At 49.1% G+C, this 19,527-nt stretch overlaps 1 protein-coding gene across 1 annotated transcript; it reads right to left on the bottom strand.

The window, feature by feature from the left end:
- Window positions 1-17,395: 17,395 nt before the first annotated feature.
- LOC119382211 (uncharacterized protein K02A2.6-like) lies at window positions 17,396-19,066 on the bottom strand. Its single transcript, XM_037649926.1, has 2 exons — window positions 18,527-19,066; window positions 17,396-18,106 (listed from the first exon to the last, which is right to left on the bottom strand). The coding sequence occupies exons 1-2, from the start codon at window positions 19,064-19,066 to the stop codon at window positions 17,396-17,398; spliced, it is 1,251 nt and encodes a 416-aa protein (XP_037505854.1).
- Between the last annotated feature and the right edge of the window lie 461 nt (window positions 19,067-19,527).

Genomic DNA, 19,527 nt, shown 5'->3' on the forward strand with positions numbered 1-19,527 from the left:
GTGGAGAACGAATGCGAAACCGCGGAGTGCCGTCAGGGGAAAGGAGGGTTTAGATCAAAATTAATAAAAAATGTGGTGCGCACGTGGCTCTTGTTTTCTTTGTAACTTACTTCTGAAAGAGCAGCTCACGAGATGACATAAGCAATTAGACACCGGGAGTTGTTGCGTGCCCAATGAAGAGCAGTTTACCACAAGAATGTTTCACATTGGTTCATTATGAGCCGAGAAACCGTGATGTGCGAAGGCGATCTTGAAACCCTTGCCACTAGCCCCGTGTAGCCTTCGCAAGCCAAGTCCCTTCCCTGCCCTCTTCAGTATCGGAGCCGTAGGATCACATGACGCAGACGCATCAACATGTCATGCGCACGCAAGGCGACGTGCGCATGACGTGCCAGGGCCAGCTCGTGAAGGCTATCGCTGTTGAGTCGTTTCCGCGTTCCTTTCTGTGGGATGGACCCCTCGGTGCGCGCACGTTTGGAGAGGCTGGCTCGGATCACGTATCGTTGCCGCGATACACCGCGTCGCACAGCTAGAACTGTTGTAAGGGACGATGCACCAAAAAGGCGCCAGTCGTTGTCGGGGCTGGCATCGGCACGACGCGGGAGTGGCGAGAACACGAACGCATGCGTCGCACGAACGCAGGCAGATTAGTCTGGCATCTCGCTGTAATTAGAAGTCAAAAAGAAAAAGAAAAAAATTGGCGAAGATTGCACTAAGCCGCGCAAAGCTCAAAACAGCGAAACTGGACGATTCTGAAACTCATCTGGTCGTTTCGGTTGTTTCTAGGCCTTAGCTAGGCGATGCAGGTTATTTATACGTTGATACTCAGCGTAGAGAGGTTCGAGTTAAACCAGACAGTCACAGACACGACACGCATGTCCAAACTCCCGAGACAGAAGCTCGCGCTTGAAACGAAGCGTTCGCACCTCATAGATCTACGGGCAAGTCGTCGTTGACGTAGGCCTTCCATCGCTTCGGGGTCTTCTCGAAGCCGCCGTTGCCTTTCCCGTTCCCTAGTATTCTCTGGTTGTACGTACTCGGGCTCTTCGGCTCGTCGCCACAGCCATTTGTTCGGGCAAATGTTGCCTTCTTTATCTTTAGATGACTAGTGGTGAGTAGTGAGACTTACCCAATTTCTGTGGCACATACCCGTTTACGATGGTGATAGTTTTCTGGTAGGCCGCACACATTACAGCTAGCCTTAACAGCTTCGCTGTGAAAAAGCGTGCAAATTCCGTTTATGTGTTTTGTTATTTCTCTCAGCTTTCGGTTATTCATTCAAGCAACAGATTAAGCATATTACACATGTCGTCTCGAATACTTCTCGCAGCGTCATATGCTATTGTTGGCGACGTCAGAGACTCAGAGCATCAACGTCTACGTAGGTGAGCGACGTAAGAGCACAGGACCACTCATTGTTGAACGTCAGCCCGACGCAGGACCACTCATTGTTGTACGTCAGCCCTTCGATCTTGGGGCGCGCGCCTACGAAAAGAAGGGCAACGGCGTTCAGTTTCAAATTTCACATCTTTCCGCGGCGCGTATCGTTGTAAATCTTGGCAGACGTGATCGTGAGCGCCCAGTGCATGAATTACACTTGTCAGCTCGAAATGCTCAAACATGGTGAGGGGCCCTTTGGGGTGTTCACCAGCAGGGGAGAGATTGACCCTACGCGATTAGCCCCGGCCATTACGAGGCATCCCTCCCTTCTGGCCTTTTAGCGGTTTGGGTATCTGCTCCTGTGCTGCCCTTCTCAGCCACGCCGAAAAGAAAGAGACCCAGCAGTGCGTTGATTCGGCGGTGGGCACTTGACTCACCATGCTAGTCAATAAAATGAGAGACCGTGTTCTGCAAGCTGTGCGGGTAAAGGGACAATTGCGTGGCTATGCTGAACCGTTGGCACCTTTGTGCCATCATAAACAACATTATTTCTGGCTTTCCTGTCGTACATACAGGTCGGGCACATCTTTGTTTGAAATTATATCAATTTATGTAAAAATTTATTGTGCCTATATTTACGAGTTTGGAGGCCTAAAACGGTGTTTTGCCTGCCTATTTCTGGCGCCTAAAACGCACTTTTTAGTGCCTAAAAATCCGGCCTCTTGTCATCATCATTGACAGGCCCGCACACCCGATTAGGCAGCACTGCACGATTGAAAGCATGAATGAGTCTCACGAGCGCCAAACAGCATGAGCGTATCTATCTCTAACCATAAGGGTGCGAACTGTACCACGTGAACGGAAATCAGGGCGAGTTTGTAAGAATACATCATAGAGCAAGTAGCGCAAAAAATACGTAGACGAAAGCCAGGAACATAAACACGAGACGAGCACTCGTCTCGTGTTCATGTTCCTGGCTTGTCTACGTATTCTTTTTCTGCTATCTGCTCTATGATGTACCACGCGCACCACTGCTGGCGTTTCATTCGGAGCCGATAGTACACGTAACAAGCTTTAATGTGCATCCAACTCGCCCAATCTACGCTAATTGTCCTCAATAACCTGCTGGTCGATGAAGTTATCAATTTTATTTTGTCGGCAATCGTTTTGTGTACACAGCTCCACTTGACTAGAATTGGAAGTGGAGTGTGAATTTTCGTTCAAGTCTGCTTACACTACGCTAACGTTTGCGAATAAGCCGTGAAATTGATCGCGCTTCGCTTCCAAAGCAGCCTTGACTCTCTTTAACTCGCTTGGCAGTACGTTTGCGCTTTCACGTAAGCTATTTCAACGCCATCCAGCCCACTGAGTGACGCTACGAAATCAGTGGGATGACCCTGACCGCGATGGCTGTGGGAATATACAAGATACGTTAAATGTAAACGTTTCGTAACCTCCTGTAACGCTAGCAGCCATCTAAAGAACTATCATTAGAAGAAAATACAGTTAGTAGCTCAGGAAGGCCGCGGGACGCGAGCGAACTCTGACGAAAATGCTGCTGTTTTTGCCAGGGCCTAGCGGACGACAAAAGTCGAATCCCCGCCTGTGCGTCACCAGATTACCGTTCGCAGTGCCACCATCGGTGGCGCACGAGGCGAATTCCTGGCAAGGAAACTTGCAGTGCTACACTACCCCTACTATACTTACACCTTAAAGAAATTCGGCTCGGGCTGCGATTGAACATGTCGATCTGGTGTGAGATACCCAGACTCGAAATGGCACTAACACCTGGAAAATTTCACAAGCACGCACTTCGATTTACCGGCCACAGGAATAGCCCAGCGTTGTCCACCTTTGAGTGTTGCCGCTTACAACCCAATCCCATTCTCTGGCTGGAAGGCGGACGCATTAAACTCCTCTTTGGGCTCGTAAGTAAGGGACCGTACTTGTCTCCCCGCATCAGCTTACGTCAGTGGCCATACAAAAACTAGGACAAACACGATAAGTTAGTTATTGGATGTCTGTGCAACAAGACGTCATTTTAAAGTGTATTTTTCTCTCTTCGTAATAGTATTCCAACCTGATAGCACCTTTCTAGAGTTCTTCCTGAAAATGGTTGAAATGATTGTGGTTTTGTTTCACGCAGTCGGTTGTACTTCTTGGCTGTGCATTCTATCTCGTACTTGCAGCCGCTTTGCTGTACAATGAACACGACGTTCACTGTAGGCATTTTCACGTACCACTGATAGCTCGACTTCTTGTCGCTAATGAATACATGCGCGCAAGCAATCTGCCTTAGCTTGCTCCCCAAACATATATGTTTTCATTGTAATATTTGTTGATATTCCAATAACTGAATAATGGTTTTTACGGAGGTCGTTTTCTCTACAGCCATCAAACGCCAGCTGCCTTGGCCCCAGATGCGGTCGAAGTGTTCTGAAGTAAATAAATAAATATATATATAAATAAATAAATACGACGCAATTTCAAAACGTGCCTGCGAACATTGCAGGTCACCCAGGAGCAACAAGCACTACGCCTTCTGTGGGACCTATCACTGGTGAGTTTCTATGACATATATGTAACGCGCAGGAATGGGCGCTCGAAACTAGCTCGGAGTCAGCACGTTAGCATGCGGGAGATTGCGGTGGCACAGCAAACAACTTTATCTAAAACACACTGCTAAGCAAGTAAACACAAAGAGAATTCGCATAACCAAAAAATCCATGCAAAAATAAACGATCAACCCACAATAAGCTAATTTCCTTATATAACAATTCCTCACCTCCTGCTGTAAGTCAGGAGCGCTCTTTGCCCTAGGTCACTCTAGCCACTATGGGTCTGCTGCCATGATCTAACGTCCTACTGTTTGCACGATCGTCTCAGTACCTACGCCGGCTGGGCGTCACGTCGTGCCGTCGTTGATGCTCTCGATGAGGTCCTACGGTCGTCGTCGCTCAGTAGCCACCTGGCTAGTAGCTTTTCTACATCGCTAGTTTCGCGGTGATCGTCAAGACCGTCGCCCAGGCTGACGGGTTAGACCTAGCTGCCTCTTCGGCCCCCAGCTGCATCATCGGTTTTTATGGAGGTTGTTTACTCTACAGCCATCAAACACTAGCTGCTTGTTCTCTCCAGATGGGGTCGGAATATTATGAATAAATAAAAATCTAAATGAAAAAATCAATCAAAAAATTCACCATCTCCCACTAAAGGGAACCATGTAATGATGCCAAGCAGCGCATGGGTCGACTTAAAGTATCCGTTCATCACGGGCACCTTGCCCGATGTTAACGCGTCCTTGCAAGTGGAGCACACCATGAATTCACTGTAGTTGCTGTTGCTATTACTCGTCCCGAACTCTTGTTGGAGCACGTCACGCGGGCTCATCGCGCGTCTGCAGAATCTCGTTCCCTGACGCCATCACGTGATTGCTGAGAGAGTGTAAGGTGGAGAGGCCACAGCGTCTTACCGAGCCCCTTACACAGGCCTGAAGCGCTAGCGCGTGCCAGCGCGTTTTGACTAGGATACAACGCGTTGGTTCATCGCGCGTCTTCAGAATCTCGTTCGCCGACGCCATCACATGATTGCTGAGAGAGTGTAAGGGGGAGAGGCCACAGCGTCTCACCGAGCCCCTTAAGGCTCTGATATACTCCAGCGTAACGTCGACGAGCGAGCGCGCGCGTCACGGCGACGTTACGTCAGCAAATAGATCCTCGGCGCCGAATAGATCCTGCTGCATTTTGCGCCAGACGCGCCGGACTCGCATGTACAGGAACGTGCTTCGCGGGCTGTTTCGCCGGTTCCTGACAGGTGGCGCGGGCGTTCTTCGCTTTACTGCGCATGCGCTCCCTATTGCAAAAACCAGCGTCGTTCCAGTACCCCCAGCGTGATACCAGTACGTTTTTTGGCACTGGATTGCACTGGGAACACTGGTATACGCTCGGATTCACTGGGACTCCAGTGAACGCACTGGGAAAGAGCTGGGTCGCACTGGTATCGGCACTGGCTTTGCCGCTGTGACGCTGGCGCTCACTGGGAAGCGCTGGAGACGCTGAATTCTCACTGGCGTGTGCTGGCACATACTGGAGCCTGTACTGTTTCTGCCAGTGCCGCGCGCTGCTTTCAGTATTGTGCGCGGCGAAATCCTTTGGTATCATTCAATATCGAATGTTTGATTCGATGGTACCGCCAGATGCTATCCTAATGGGTCCCAAACATGTGTCACAAATTCTAGCGGCAGAGAAAGACGATGAGATGCGCACTATTTTCATGATATACGTGATAAGTGAAATCACGGTCACTTTTAATGTTTCCCTGTCGAATGTGCAGAAAAATATGTTAACAACCTAGAGCATCCAACGCTGATCATTTTGCTTTCTAGCACGCTTTTTTTTATTCATGCAGTGCCAATAGCGTCGTTAATTGTTGCGGAGCACGTAGCAGCAATGAATACACATTTCGTGCATGCCGCGCATATATATATCAGTTTTGCATCCGTGATGAGTTGCGGTAATGACTTCATATTGTAACGTTTATAAGTCTCGAGGCGTCGGTCTGAACATACAGAGCAAATCGTTACATCGCCGTGCAGTTGGCAAGAAGTAAACGAGCTCTGGCTTCGCGACCCCTCCCAACGGAGGCCAGAAAACAGCCGTCGTTCGATATCGCCACACCGGAAACGCATCTCGGGCAATTCTTGCACTTCCACTTACTTCACCTACACGTTAGGTAACAGTTAAAAACGTTCCGAGGCGAAAATGCAGAAACTTGAACCATCGCAACTCATCTGCGCCGAGATCGGTCCTACCCAGTGCGGCTCCCAGCGAGCGTTAGGCCTAGCGTACCGGCCGAGTCCGTCTGCATGCCACCGGCGCTTCTTGGTTTAAGCACACGCAATTCCAACGTGTAAGAATTACTGTAAAGTATAGTCTGGACATCCGTTAATTTAAAATAACCATTTTTTCTTGTGTACGGTGTCCGCACAAGGAGCGATGACCATCGATGCGACTCGCTTTCAGCAACGAACGCAGGCTCACCGAAAGCAGCCGGCCGCACTCGCCGGCACTTCTCTGACTCATACGTCAAAACACATACGTGTCAACTGGTACGCGTTAGTGAACTAACACACCGGCATCTTTTTTCAACAAATTGCATTTGTTTTTGCTGAGCGGTTTTCTAGTTGTAGTGATCGACAGAACTGCAAATCAGAATACAGGCACGCCCGCTCCGCAGTAATAATGTCGCTCGCGCGAGAAAACTACCCCGTATGAATTCATGTAGGCGCGTGTTTATCGAACGAGTCATCGTAAAGCTTCTGTACGTGTTGATCATTAGCAAGGGCGAGAAACGGCTATTAAAAATCGACAGTAACAGCCGTCAAACTGTACCCTGCTCCTCGGTCCATTTGATATTTTTCGGAGTTAAGACGGGAATTCTTAAAGACACTTAGCACTCTTCCCATTTTGGGCATTTCATTCGTTGCCGCCAACCCTTTGTGTGTGTCTAATAAAGAAGCAAGCTTGATTTTGAAAGGAATATCGCGTCTTCCGTGAATACGCGACATCAAAATATGAAAGGAAACACTCTCTTACTGTATTGACTAGCCCTTTTACGGAAGTGGCGACATGTTTCAGCGTGGCGCAGTGTATTCTAGAATACTGCGATGCTCAGTTAGGAAAAGCAGCGATGGTACAAATTGATTTTTCAAAAGCCTTTGATATGGTATGTCATGCCACACTGTTTGATATATTGGAACATGCTGGACTAGGTTCTATTATATGTGAAGGGGTTCGAATGGCATATCAAAACTGTACCACCAGTTTGGTTGTAAATGGAGAACTGACAGAACGCGTTGATGTTCGTTCGTCTGTAAGACAGGGATGTCCCATGTCACCATTACTGTTTGCTTTGTTTTTAGAGCCCCTGTGTAGGAAAATCATTAACAGTGATCAATTAAGAGGTTTCCGGCTGCAGTCCTGTGAGGTACGAGTGCTTGCATATGCGGATGATGTTGCTTTTATATGTACCGACAAGGAAAGTGTGAAAATAGCACTGCAGATCACGCAAAGTTTTTGCGACCAAACTGGTAGTTTATTGAACACAGACAAAAGTTTTGGATTATGGCATGGTTCGTGGCAGCAGACACCCAGTGTCTATGAGAAACTGCAGTGGAGCACTGTACCCAACAAATACCTAGGGGTACCACTAGATAGATATAGAGAAAATACGCAGTTTTGGAGAGACAAGGCGGATGAAATGAGCACAAAGACTTTAAGCTGGGGTGGGCGGAATTTGTCAATATTTGCAAGATCCACGGTATGTAACGTTTTTTTGGCAGCTAAAATATGGTACGTTCTCCAGGTTCTCTACTGCACAAGAAGTAATATTCAGCGTTTTCATAGGATATTTGCAACATTTGTCTGGAATTCTCAATACGAGCGAACATCTCGGACTAATCTTTTCCGGAAGGTCAGAGACGGTGGGTTGGGGTTAAGTCACCTGTTCTTGAAACAGATGGTTAGTAGATTTTTATTCTTAAGAGATCAGCAAAACCCTTTCATCCGTACAATTATTCAGGTCATGTTACCGGGAGCTATACCAGAATTTGTTGTCTCCACCATGGACAACGGTCCGTATAAAGTATCCCGCTACTTATGCGAGGTGGTTTCTTCCTATAGGTTTCTTATAAGTAGATTTTCTATCGAATACTTAAGTAACGTTCCCAGGAAGCGCCTACTGAAAGACCTGGTAGACATAGTTTTTCCAGTTCCCCTTTACAGAACCATTTATGGGGAGGGATCGGGGAGGGACGTCCTGAAACGCGTCAAAAAGATGTTAGTTCCACCTGGGGTTAAAACGTTTTTCTTTAAACTTCACACGGGCACACTACCTGTGAAAACATGGCTCGAACAACGAGGCATGTTTGTGCCGTGGGGAGTGAATTGTCTTTTGTGTAACAAACCAGAAACTGTAGAGCATGTTTTTATTGACTGTTGGGACGCTGTTTTTTATTGGGATGTGCTGCAGAGAACATTGAAGAAGGAACTGCCAGTTGATGCCTACGGAATTCGTTTTCTGCCTGTTCGTGGAAATAATGTCCCTTATGACCTCTTCACGCTTCTAGGTCTTTATAGCATATGGAGGTCACGTATGGATATACGAAATGCTGAGCCACAAGCGCGATCGGTTAACGCCTATTTTGTAGAACAGATCACGAAGCTCAGAGAAGTGCTTGAGCACCGAGGGGCATGTGATGAAATGATTTGTATATTAGATACACTGAAACAGTTAAAAGTTCATAAGTAGATCCAGCCAGCCTTACGCGTGCTGGTGGGTGATGTGTGGCACATGTGTATATGTATATAATGTATTAACATTGCAATAAAGAAAAAAAAAAAAAATTCAGCGTGGCGCAGTGGTAGAGTACTCGCTTAGAGAATGAGAGGTGGCGAGTTCGAATCCTCGTGGTGGAAGTTTTTTTTTTTTCAAACGGCTTTTTTTTTCTTTTTTTATTGCACTAATGCTTTCTATATTACTTTCTTTACTAATATATTTATGTAGGGCACCTAGGCATCGCCGTTTCAACGCTGTAGAGCCGTTTTGCGCTTGAGTACCCAGCGCCTGCCAGTAAAACGCCGCCCCAGCGGCCCAGTATCCAGCGCGACGCTGGGCCCATAATCAGGCATGGCACTGGACGCTGGTACCCAGTGGCGCTGGGTTTTGCAATAGGGCTCGTCTAGATGCGATCGCACCGGCGCGTTGGAGCCGGCTCGACTGTAGCGGAGACCGATTTGCGCCTGGCGTAGCGTCGCCAGCTCGACGTGACGAAACGCAACGTCCTCGCGGGCGCTCGCGTCGGACGTCGGAGTATAACAGAGCCTTTACACAGGCCTGAAGCGCTAGCGCGTGCCAGCGCGTTTTGACTAGGATACAACGCGTTGGTTCATCGCGCGTCTGCAGAATCTCGTTCCCTGACGCCATCACGTGATTGCTGAGAGAGTGTAAGGGGGAGAGGCCACAGCGTCTTACCGAGCCCCTTACACAGGCCTGAGGCGCTAGCGCGTGCCAGCGCGTTTTGACTAGGATACAACGCGTTGGTTCATCGCGCGTCTGCAGGATCTCGTTCGCCGACGCCATCACATGATTGCTGAGAGAGTGTAAGGGGGAGAGGCCATAGCGTCTTACCGAGCTTCTTACACAGGCCTGAAGCGCTAGCGCGTGCCAGCGCGTTTTGACTAGGATACAACGCGTTGGTTCATCGCGCGTCTGCAGAATCTCGTTCCCTGACGCCATCACGTGATTGCTGAGAGAGTGTTAGGGGGAGAGGCCACAGCGTCTTACCGAGCCCCTTACACAGGCCTGAAGCGCTAGCGCGTGCCAGCGCGTTTCGACTAGGATACAACGCGTTGGTTCATCGCGCGACTGCAGAATCTCGTTCGCCGACGCCATCACATGATTGCTGAGAGTGTGTAAGGGGGAGAAGCCGCAGCGTCATACCCAGCCCCTTACACCAACCAGCCCGAACGCGCTAGCGCGTGCCAGCACACTTAGTTTTGTCTGCGTTACGCCAAGCTAGGACAGCATACGGCAGCCAGGGCCTCTGAAGTGCTCTGCACATATAATCAAGGCGAATCACCATCGAGGCGTATCATCATCAAGGCGGTCGAAGAACAAGAGGAAGAAGACTTCTCATTGGCGCAAGCACGCACATGCTAGGTGGTAGAAAGCGGACAGTCGCCAGTGGAACTACGGACAAAGCCCAGCGCAAAAGCTGCTTCGCATTAATAGGACTGAGCGTTATTATAATAACGTAAATTATTAGGAGCCATCTCAAAGACGTTAGCAAGGGGATTGGAGAAACATTGTTACACAATATGCTCCGCTTTTCATGAGCGTGTCAACGAGTGGGTTTACGCTAACGCGATACCGTTAAAAAGCTCGTATCGCAGAAATTCCGCCGTCGGCGTCGGCGCCGGTGGTTGTGAGCGAAAAATCATCATCTTGTCCGTGACCGAAAAATCGAAAAAGCTGCAAATAAAATAAATAATAAAAATGTTGGGTCCGAGTGAGAATCGAACCCAGGTCGTCTGCGTGGCAAGCAGGTGTTCTACCACACAGCCACGCCTCTGCCTGGAGCTGCACTGTAACGTTGATGCTTCCCAAAAATACGCGTCCTCTGTACGGGTGTGACAGTACGAGATGTAATATTGCAGTAATATTGCGTGGTACAAGCGTACATTGCCATCGGGCGTCACACCATGTCAACATCATAACAACTTGGTGGTTTAAAGACAGCCACCCATTACAAGAGGCACACACATTTCTTCGCGTATTCTCTTAAGACCACGTAGTGGGTGCATCGCAACTTCGAAAAAGGTTCTCGTGCATAATTGCTCCTGGTTTAAAGCATGCTACCCATTACATAAGGCGCACACCTTAGTGCGCGCATTCTGTTAAACACTCGTAGTGTTCGAAGTGCGCACTAGAGGCAGGATATCGCTATCGCGTTCAACTCTTAAAGGCGAAGCTTAAGCGTCCCCCAATTTTTTTACATAGGCACTGAATTTTCTGTGGTCTTACCTTAGATGCCTAATTGTCATCGCTATTAGGGGTTACCCGCAGGGGTGGTCTAAAGGTTATGGTGCTTGACTGCTAATCCGTAGGTCGCGCAGGCCGCAATTCGATGCCCGTATGCTTATATTTAAGTTTTATAACACCACCTGGTCGAAATTTCTGGAGCCCTCCACTACGGCCTCTATCATTATCATATCGTAGTTCCGTTGAACGCAACAATTAGCTCTTTGGGGTGCTGCCTGTATCGTGTCCTTATACTTATTCGCTGTGCTTGATACAGAACCGCTTTTCTATTTTTCTTTGTTATATTTGTTTTGCTATTTTAGTCTTCTATGAATATTTTTACTGTTGCTACTCACCAGGTAATCGGAGCTTAACTGGCAATATAGTGTGAATAACAGCGGTGTCTTGCCGCACTTTGTGCAACTATATAACATGTACGTCCGACACGTTTTCTGGGCTGCAGATGTTCTCTGTTAAAAAAATGTTAAAAGATCACGCATTACTGAGTACGGCGCTAACGAACGCTTTACACCAGCAGATAAGTAGAATATAAAAGCAATTGATGTTTTATGTCCTCTACGTAAACACGATGCGGTCGCAAAGATTGTAGCTACCAGCTTTTTGCTGATGTACACCTGTCCGGTGATCGGTTATTGCGAAAGCCGTGCGTGATACGTTTAGGGGCAAGGTAGAACTTAACAACGGTATTCGCACCATTGTGCGGAGGCTTCTTATGGAAGTTCGTGTGATTAGATGGCAGCCCGCTAGCTGGTCGGCAAGCAGAGCATAGACTCCACCCAATTACAAAAGCGGCAAGCAAAAACCATTATCAGCGAAGTGTATGAAGAGCTGTCATGATAAGCAGCTAAAGGAACCTCAATAACTTGTTTCGGAACGACAGTAATATACCTTCAGCAAGAAATACAAAACTTTTGAGATACCAACAGACATATATTGGATTGAAAGAAAATTAGTCGCAGTTATTCAACTTTCAAGCGAACATTTTTCTGCATCGGCGTTTAGTGCTGCATTACGGTATATACAGATATATAATAAAAAATTTCCGAATGTCTCGAAGTACCTTAAGATGCAATTGAAATGTAACGTATCGGATACAATCGGCGTTGTGGTATCTTGTATTTGTATCTCAAATATTTCCTACCTGAGTATCGTGTATCGTGTCGCGATACAATTTCAAAGTATCTTTCCCAGCCCTGCTCCAGGCTAGCGCAGCGTCAGCACGTGGCGTCGCATGGAATGTTGCCACGCATCTGTTATGATAGTCTAGATTATTCTAGAATAGTCTAGATTATTCGCGTCCTGCGGTCAATCTTAACAAAATGATCTACTACAATCCCGAAGCTTCCTGAACACTGCGGCACGGTCAGCGCCGAGCGTTGCTAATCGTCCTTGCTGGTCAAACCCGAATACATCAAAATAAAGCCTGAAGAGGGCGTGGCAATATATATATATTGTTATTCGCATGACACGTCATCGGAATCTGTCTGCCTAAATTGCAGGTGGCCCAGAGATAGCGAGCACCCTGACCTCACTTACATCGCACACCGTCACTGGTGAGTTCTATGGTTAATGCTGCCGACTGTAGAGTTGCAAGAAAAGGTGAATGTCGGTAAGTGACGTCACAACGGTAACATGCAATACTGTCGCGTGGCTGTTATGCAAGAGCTTTATTCCCTCCAGGATTGCTCTTGCCCATGTGGCGCGGTATCCTGTGGCTGAAGGTAGCATCAACAGTTTGGTAAAACTTCAGAAGCAAGTTCTGCGCTTCGTCTTAAAAAATTATGAACCACTGTCGTCCGTTTGTGAACTTTGTCGCTTCTAATAGAATTAAACTCCTCTTTAGCCTGCACGAGAACGGTGGCCTCCACACATTTTTTAAGGACGACGCAGATGTCAGCAGTCAAGCTAAAAACAACTAGGCAGTGTACTTAGTGAGTACATTTGGAAACATGGCAGTGTTTAAAAATAAAATTATTACTTTTCACAAGTTTACCACTAACAGTGCAGTCAACTTCTCGTTGGTTCTCCCGCTCGCCCACTACTGCCACTAAAGCAGTCGCAGACGGGCACTTTCACCTGCTGGCACCTTGACAGCTGCGACATCGTGAGCTAGAGCACGTTTAGTGCGTGTCTTCCTGCCCTCCCTGATAACCTGTTTACAGCAGGTTTTACAGAGTTCTCTAACACAAAAACACTCTTTCAGTCCAATCGGGAAGCAGAAATGCCCCTCCCTTGAGCGTGCCGTTGGCTGCCGTCGACGTGTCCGGCCCGGATTACTTTCCGCCAATCCGTCATAGGAATCATTATAACGTGAAAGTAAAACGTGTCCTTACAGAAGTAGTTAAATGTTCTGTACATTGATATAAGAGAGCTTGAACAATATATATCGGCGTTTGGCACCTATAGCACCGTTTATCGTGGATCATCATCATCATTTATTAACCCTTCAGGACCCTAAACAGGGCATTACATAAGGGAGGGGGGGGGTTACAGGGTTGAAATGAGGCATGGTCTAGCAAATGCTTACAAAAAAAACCGACAGCGCTACAGAAAGTACAAAGCACGCACAGAAAATCTTTCATGACCAGTGTTCGCTGAAAAAGAGGCGTACAACACAATGATGGGAGGGACCTAACATTGCTTGGCAGTACATCTTCATCCCGAGATCTCACGTCCATGAACGAGAGCGTAATTATTAAGCAAGCCATTGTGGTAGCTCGAGTAAAGAGAGCGTAATTAGAGAAATTGGCGTCACAGCCAGATGGCGTCGCTCATTGGACGCAGAAGCTGGGCTAAGATCATGTCACACGTCCCGTTAATAGGGAGGCAATCGCCGGGCAGATTCCAAGGGCTGACGTATCGGCTTCCCGAAACACACCACGAAAGCGCGGACAATTTCGAGTAGGCGATTTTAGTGCGCCAGCGTACGCCGATTGTGGTCCAAAGACCGAGTAAGAGCCAAGAGTTGATAACACAAACAAATTATATTCTCACTTAAGGCAGCACAAGCATAAACACACACTCGGCTGATATCTATTACAGCTCACAATATAACTTAGATTTTTGGAACGCATCTTGAATCCTTCTCTTCCAGGAAACACTCACGCAAACTCCAGCGCTGATCGTCGTTGGTCCCTTCTGTCGCTGGTCCTGAATGTTTCTTTTTCAGGAAACACTTCCGTAACTTTTCACTGCTCACACGGTGTCTTCACCCGATTCTTCCAGTTCGACGATCGACTGACCGCACATCATAAAAGACGTCTTCTTTCGCCGATGGAACCACACTCAACATATCTTCTTCACCATCTCAGGACCGACTCCTGACTGGTCGTCGCTGCACGCTTATATCTCCTCGCTAACGGGTTACAGTAGCTTCGGCTGTCTTCTTTATCGTGCAGCACAGCCAGACCTAGGGAAAGGGCAAGATTCTTCTCGTCGGTTCCACTCGCGGTGGCGTCACTCGGCGTCGCATCATGTTTTATTTCGTGATGGTTCCAAGCTTTCCCGGGCGTTTGATCCGAGACTCCTGTTCGCCGGTGACCGTTTCGGAGGAGGGGAGGCGGCGCGCGGGTGCGCGCGGCGTCTTTTGATACTTGTTTTTTTCGTTGCGCGCGCTTGTTGAGCGAACGGCTGGCGCCGTGAATTCCCGCTGTCGTCTGAAAGCTGCCGCGCGCGTGCCTTATTAACGCGCTCGCTTGTGACAGATCACCATCCCGCCGTCATGTTAGGGTTATTTAACTGGACTAGAGGGAAACAAACGCGCGTTGTGTCTGAGAGTCACTCGGGGGATTTCACGCTTGACGGTTGTCTCGTCCGCGATGTCCTCTCACCGAAGACTGCTCGCCGATTGGGGCCCCGTCCGCGAAAACCGACGTCGAAACTGTTAAAGTCGTCAGGGACGAGCGAGAAGGCAGGAGGCTGAGTTACGTGGATACAGGTTTATTCCAAACGGCGTTCTAGCCTACGAGCCAAGCCACGCGCCACGCGCACCTCGAGCACACGCTGTCACCAGCTTCGTGTGGCTTTTTCTAGGTGGCAGCATCTACAACATCTCCCAATGCAATCAAGCGAAGTTCGCTGCAGTAGGCGGCTTCACGCACGTGCCACTTCTGGTATGCCCGTGGGAAGTGTCCTGGCAACGCGAGCGAGAACCACTGGTACTGGCGCTATCTGCGTTGTTGTGACTTCGGGAATATAAAACTAGCTGCGTCAGATTTCTACGTACAGCACCAGTGTCGGTGTTGACCCAATAACATCGAGGCTCATCGGCTGGGGCTTGTACTGTCCCTTTGCTCTTGAGGTATGTCACCCACACGGCATCTCCATAAAGAAGTTCCGGCAAGTCGCGGACTCCGTGACGTCTGTCGAAGTCTTTCCTTTGACGTTTTCTGTATCTTTCCTCAAAATTCCGAAGGCTGTCTTGATCTGGCAATTGGGGTGTCAGCTTGGTGGAACAAAGAGGAAACCTGGATCTCAGCCGACGACCCATGAGCAGTTCGGCAGGGCTATATCCATTCTTCAAAGGAGTCGACCTGTAAGCTAGAAGTGTCAGGTAAGGGTCCTTGGTCTTCGTCATGGATGTCTTGATGATTTTCACTGCAGCCTCTGCAAGTTCATTACTTTGAGGAAAGTGAGGGCTAGATGTAATGTGCTTGAAACCATAGTCTTGGGCGAAGGGTGAAAACTCAGTCCACGAAAACTGCGGGCCATTGTCGGAAACCACTTACTCGGGAATTCCGTGGCGTGCAAAAATTGACTTGCAGTGATTGACTACGGCTGCGGAAGTGAGCTTCTCAAGTCGAACTAGTTCGGGGTATCTTGAATAATAGTCTGTAGCTATCAACCACCACTGGTTCTTGAAGTGAAACAAATCCATCGCAATGCGATGCCAAGGCCTCTCAGGAAATTCGGAGCTTATTAGTGGCGTTTTCCTGTTGACTCTTGTTTCGATGCATTGCTGACATCGCGTCACCAGGTACGAGACGTCAGATCCTATGGTGGGCCACCAGAGACAGTCTCTTACTCGAACAAATGTCTTTGTTATGCCAAAGTGTCCTTCGTGCAAGAGTCATAGGATTTCTTTTCGGCATGAGTCGGGGACGATAACTCGCGAGGCGTAGAGGAGTAAATCATTCTCGACAGTGAGCTGGTGTCGGTGGTCGTAGAAGGGTTTTAGGTTAAGTCCTAAGTCTCTCCTAGAGGGCCATTCTTTCTCGCACAGCAGACGAAGTTGTGTGCAAATAGGGTCTGCTTGTTGCAGGGGCGTAGGCAGAAATCTTTTTCGGGGGGGGGGGGGGGCACCTCCTTGATCTGTAGTGGGGACGAGCAGGCAGATGGGGTCGAGTGTCATTTTCTGCTCTATATGCTATGGCAAAAAAAATTTCGGGGGGGGCACGGGCCCGGTGTGCCCTAACGTGGCTACGCCCCTGGCTTGTTGGGATGCCTTTAACCGTTGTAAGCAATGTTGCTTTATCGGAATAGAGGTTGTCATAGAGCACAGGAAAGCTTCAACGCTTTCTTCGATCTCGCTGTCTCCCGTCTCTCGCAGAGGCGCTCTCAAAAGTGCATCTGCGGCTAGAAGTTCTTTGCCTGAAACGTATGCAACCTCGTATCGATATCGCATCATTCTCATCTTTAGCCGCTGTAATCTAGGCGTCAAGTCGTCAAAACTCTTCGAAGTGAAGATTGGAACCACCGGCTTGTGATCCGTCTCTAGCTTGAACAGCTTGCAGACAAGGTAATCGCTGAATTTATCGCATGCCCAGACTAAAGCAAGAGCCTCTTTTTCAATCTGAGCGTAGCGCTTCTCGGTTTCTGAGAGCAACCTCGAGGCATAAGCGATAACAGAAAACTTGCCATTCGTTTGCTTCTGCCGGATTTATGCTCCCAGTCCGAAGGATGATGCGTCGGCGGTGACGACTGTTTCTTTAGATGGGTCGTAGACTCCAAGGACAGGACGAGATGAGAGCACCGACTTCCGCCTGTTGAATGCCTGCTCTTGTGGAGCATCCCAAGCAAATTCTTGCTTTTTTGACTACAGGAGTGTGCGTGGCTGCAGAATATCAGAGAGATTGGGAACGAATCTCGCAAGGTATGTTGCCATTCCGAGAACTCTCTGCAGCTCGGTCCGGTTTTTGGGACTCTCCATTTTCAGTATGGCTTCAACCTTCTTTTCGTCTGGTCTTATTCCGTCTTCATCGAGCCAGTGTCCAAGGAATGTAAGGCGTTGAACATTAAACACGCACTTGCTGTCGTTCAGTGTCACTCCAGCCTTTGCAAGTGCCTGCAGCACGTTTCGGAGTGTCTCGTTGTGCTCATGGCTGTTGGAACCCCAGATGAGGATGTCGTCCATGTCACAGACAACTCGACTGATGCCTTGTAAAATGTACGCCATCTGCTTCTGGAAGTGTTCAGGAGCTCACGCAATGCCAAATGGTAGTCGGTTGAAGTAGAAGCGCCCAAAAGGTGAGATGAAGGAGGTGAGTTGCCTTGATTCTTCACAAAGTGGAATTTGCCAAAATCCAGAGTTGGCATCGAGTTTGGAGAACACCTTAGCTCCATGAAGAAGTCCGAGAGTGTGCTCCACGGAAGGAATAGGATGCCATTCTCTGAGAACGTGGCGGTTCAGCTCTGTAAAGTCGACGCATATTCTCACGTCTCCGGAGGGCTTTGGCACGACAACCATTGGTGCACACCACTCGGTCGGCTCATCAACAGGTGATATGACACCGAGTGTCTGCATCCTTTGAAGTTCCAACTTTGTCTTCTCGTACAATGGAATTGGGATGCGCCTCGGGGAGCTGAGTGCGAAAGCTTTTGCTCCTGGTTGAAGCTGAATCCTGTGTTCTTTGAGCAGCTTGCCGAGTCCTTGGAACACCGCTCGAAATTCTTCTTTCGGGTTGACTTTGTCGGCAACGGCGTTTACGAAGGTCAGCATCTGTAGCTTTTTGATGGCTGGCTTGCCTAGCAACTGAGTGCAGATCTGATCTAGGACGTATATATCCTGAGTAGTCGCGTGGTTGCGGTAGATGAGCTGGAGTTGTGCCACTCCTGCTGCTGTAAGAAGCTTTCCATCTGGGCCATGCATCTGACGAGGAGGAGCTGATAGAAGCGGCCTGTCCTTGAGTGTCTAGAATACGTGCGTCGGGAGGACGGTTTCTTCGGCACCAGTGTCAATTTTGAAGTCTACTGGCTGGCCTTGAACCAAGACTGTTGCTTCCCAGTTTCCAGCATCCGTCGTCTTGACTGCTCCAAGAAATCCTGCTTCTAAAGTTCCGTGCTCGGTTTCGACACAATTGAGGCGTCGCGACATGCTTACGGAGGCATAGTGACCTTTCTTCCGGCAATTCCTGCAGACTTCCCAGCGTGCTGGGCAGAGAGTGCGAGAGTGACGCTCTTGACCACACCAACGGCACGGTTTCTGCTCTCTGTTTTTACCGGAGGGTGAAGATGGCTTGCTTGCCCCGCGTAGATAACTGCCGCTTTTGTCTTGCATTGAAGCGCGTCGACTGGTCTGCGCACCGGATGCAACTTTGTTCAAAGATGGCACTTCCTGGTGGAGCTCCGCTTGTTGCTGACGGACACTCTCGATCTGGAGGACGGAATCGAGAGCCTTTTGTAGTGTGAGCTCTGCGTCGAGCTGTAACCTGGCGGATAGCTGCTTGTCTTTTATCCCAACCACGAGGCGGTCGCGCACGAACTCCTCTCGAAGAGCACCGAACTCGCAATCTTTCGAAAGCGTGTGAAGCGCAGTGACGAAATCTTCGGCCGACTCACCATCTTGTTGCAGTCTGGTGTTGAATCTGGCTCGTTCGAAGATTACGTTGCGTCGCGGAATAAAATACTTGTCTAACTGCTCCACGACGGCGTCGAATTTCTTGGAGCTCTCTTCAGATAAAGCGAAGGTGGCGTAGATTTCCTCGGCTTGCTCACCCATGATGTAGAGTAGGGCGTCTACTTGACGTTGCTCGGGCTTCACGCACAAGCCTGAAGAGGTTCGGAAACGTTCAAAACGCTGTTTCCACTTCGGCCACTCGTTCGGCGACGAAAAGTCGAAGGCGTCCGGCGGTTGAATAACGAATGACGCCATGACCGGTGCTTTTTTGCTTGCGGCGTCCTTCGCAAGGATGATGACTAGAAGCCGATGTCCACTGGTAGCACTTGTTCTTCTGACACCATGTTGAAGTCGTCAGGGACGAGCGAGAAGGCAGGAGGCTGAGTTACGTGGACACAGGTTTATTCCAAACGGCGTTCTAGCCTAGGAGCCCAGCCACGCGCCACGCGCACCTCGAGCACACGCTGTCACCAGCTTCGCCTGGCTTTTTCTAGATGGCAGCATCTACAACAGAAACTGCCACATGTGCTGCACTTGTAATAGACGGCTAGAGCTGTGCACGGGCCGTATTTTCGAGCCCGAGCCCGGCCCGGGCCCGCTGACTTTGTCGAAGGCCCACCCGAGCCCGACGGCAAAGGGCTGCGAGCCCGCCCGGCCCGGCCCGACGTACGAAAAGACAATCCCAGGCCCGGCCCGGCCCGGCCCGGCCCGGTCCG

Source organism: Rhipicephalus sanguineus, chromosome 2 (genome assembly GCF_013339695.2).
Source record: "Rhipicephalus sanguineus isolate Rsan-2018 chromosome 2, BIME_Rsan_1.4, whole genome shotgun sequence".
In the NCBI taxonomy this organism is placed as follows: Eukaryota; Metazoa; Arthropoda; class Arachnida; order Ixodida; family Ixodidae; genus Rhipicephalus; species Rhipicephalus sanguineus.

Coding starts and splice junctions, on each gene's coding strand:
- LOC119382211 (XM_037649926.1), bottom strand. CDS start 19,066: ATGGCGTCATTCGTTATTCAACCGCCGGACGCCTTCGACTTTTCGTCG. Junction 18,107..18,526: donor AAGCGGAGCTCCACCAGGAA/GTGCCATCTTTG, acceptor CACGTATTCTAG/ACACTCAAGGACAGGCCGCT.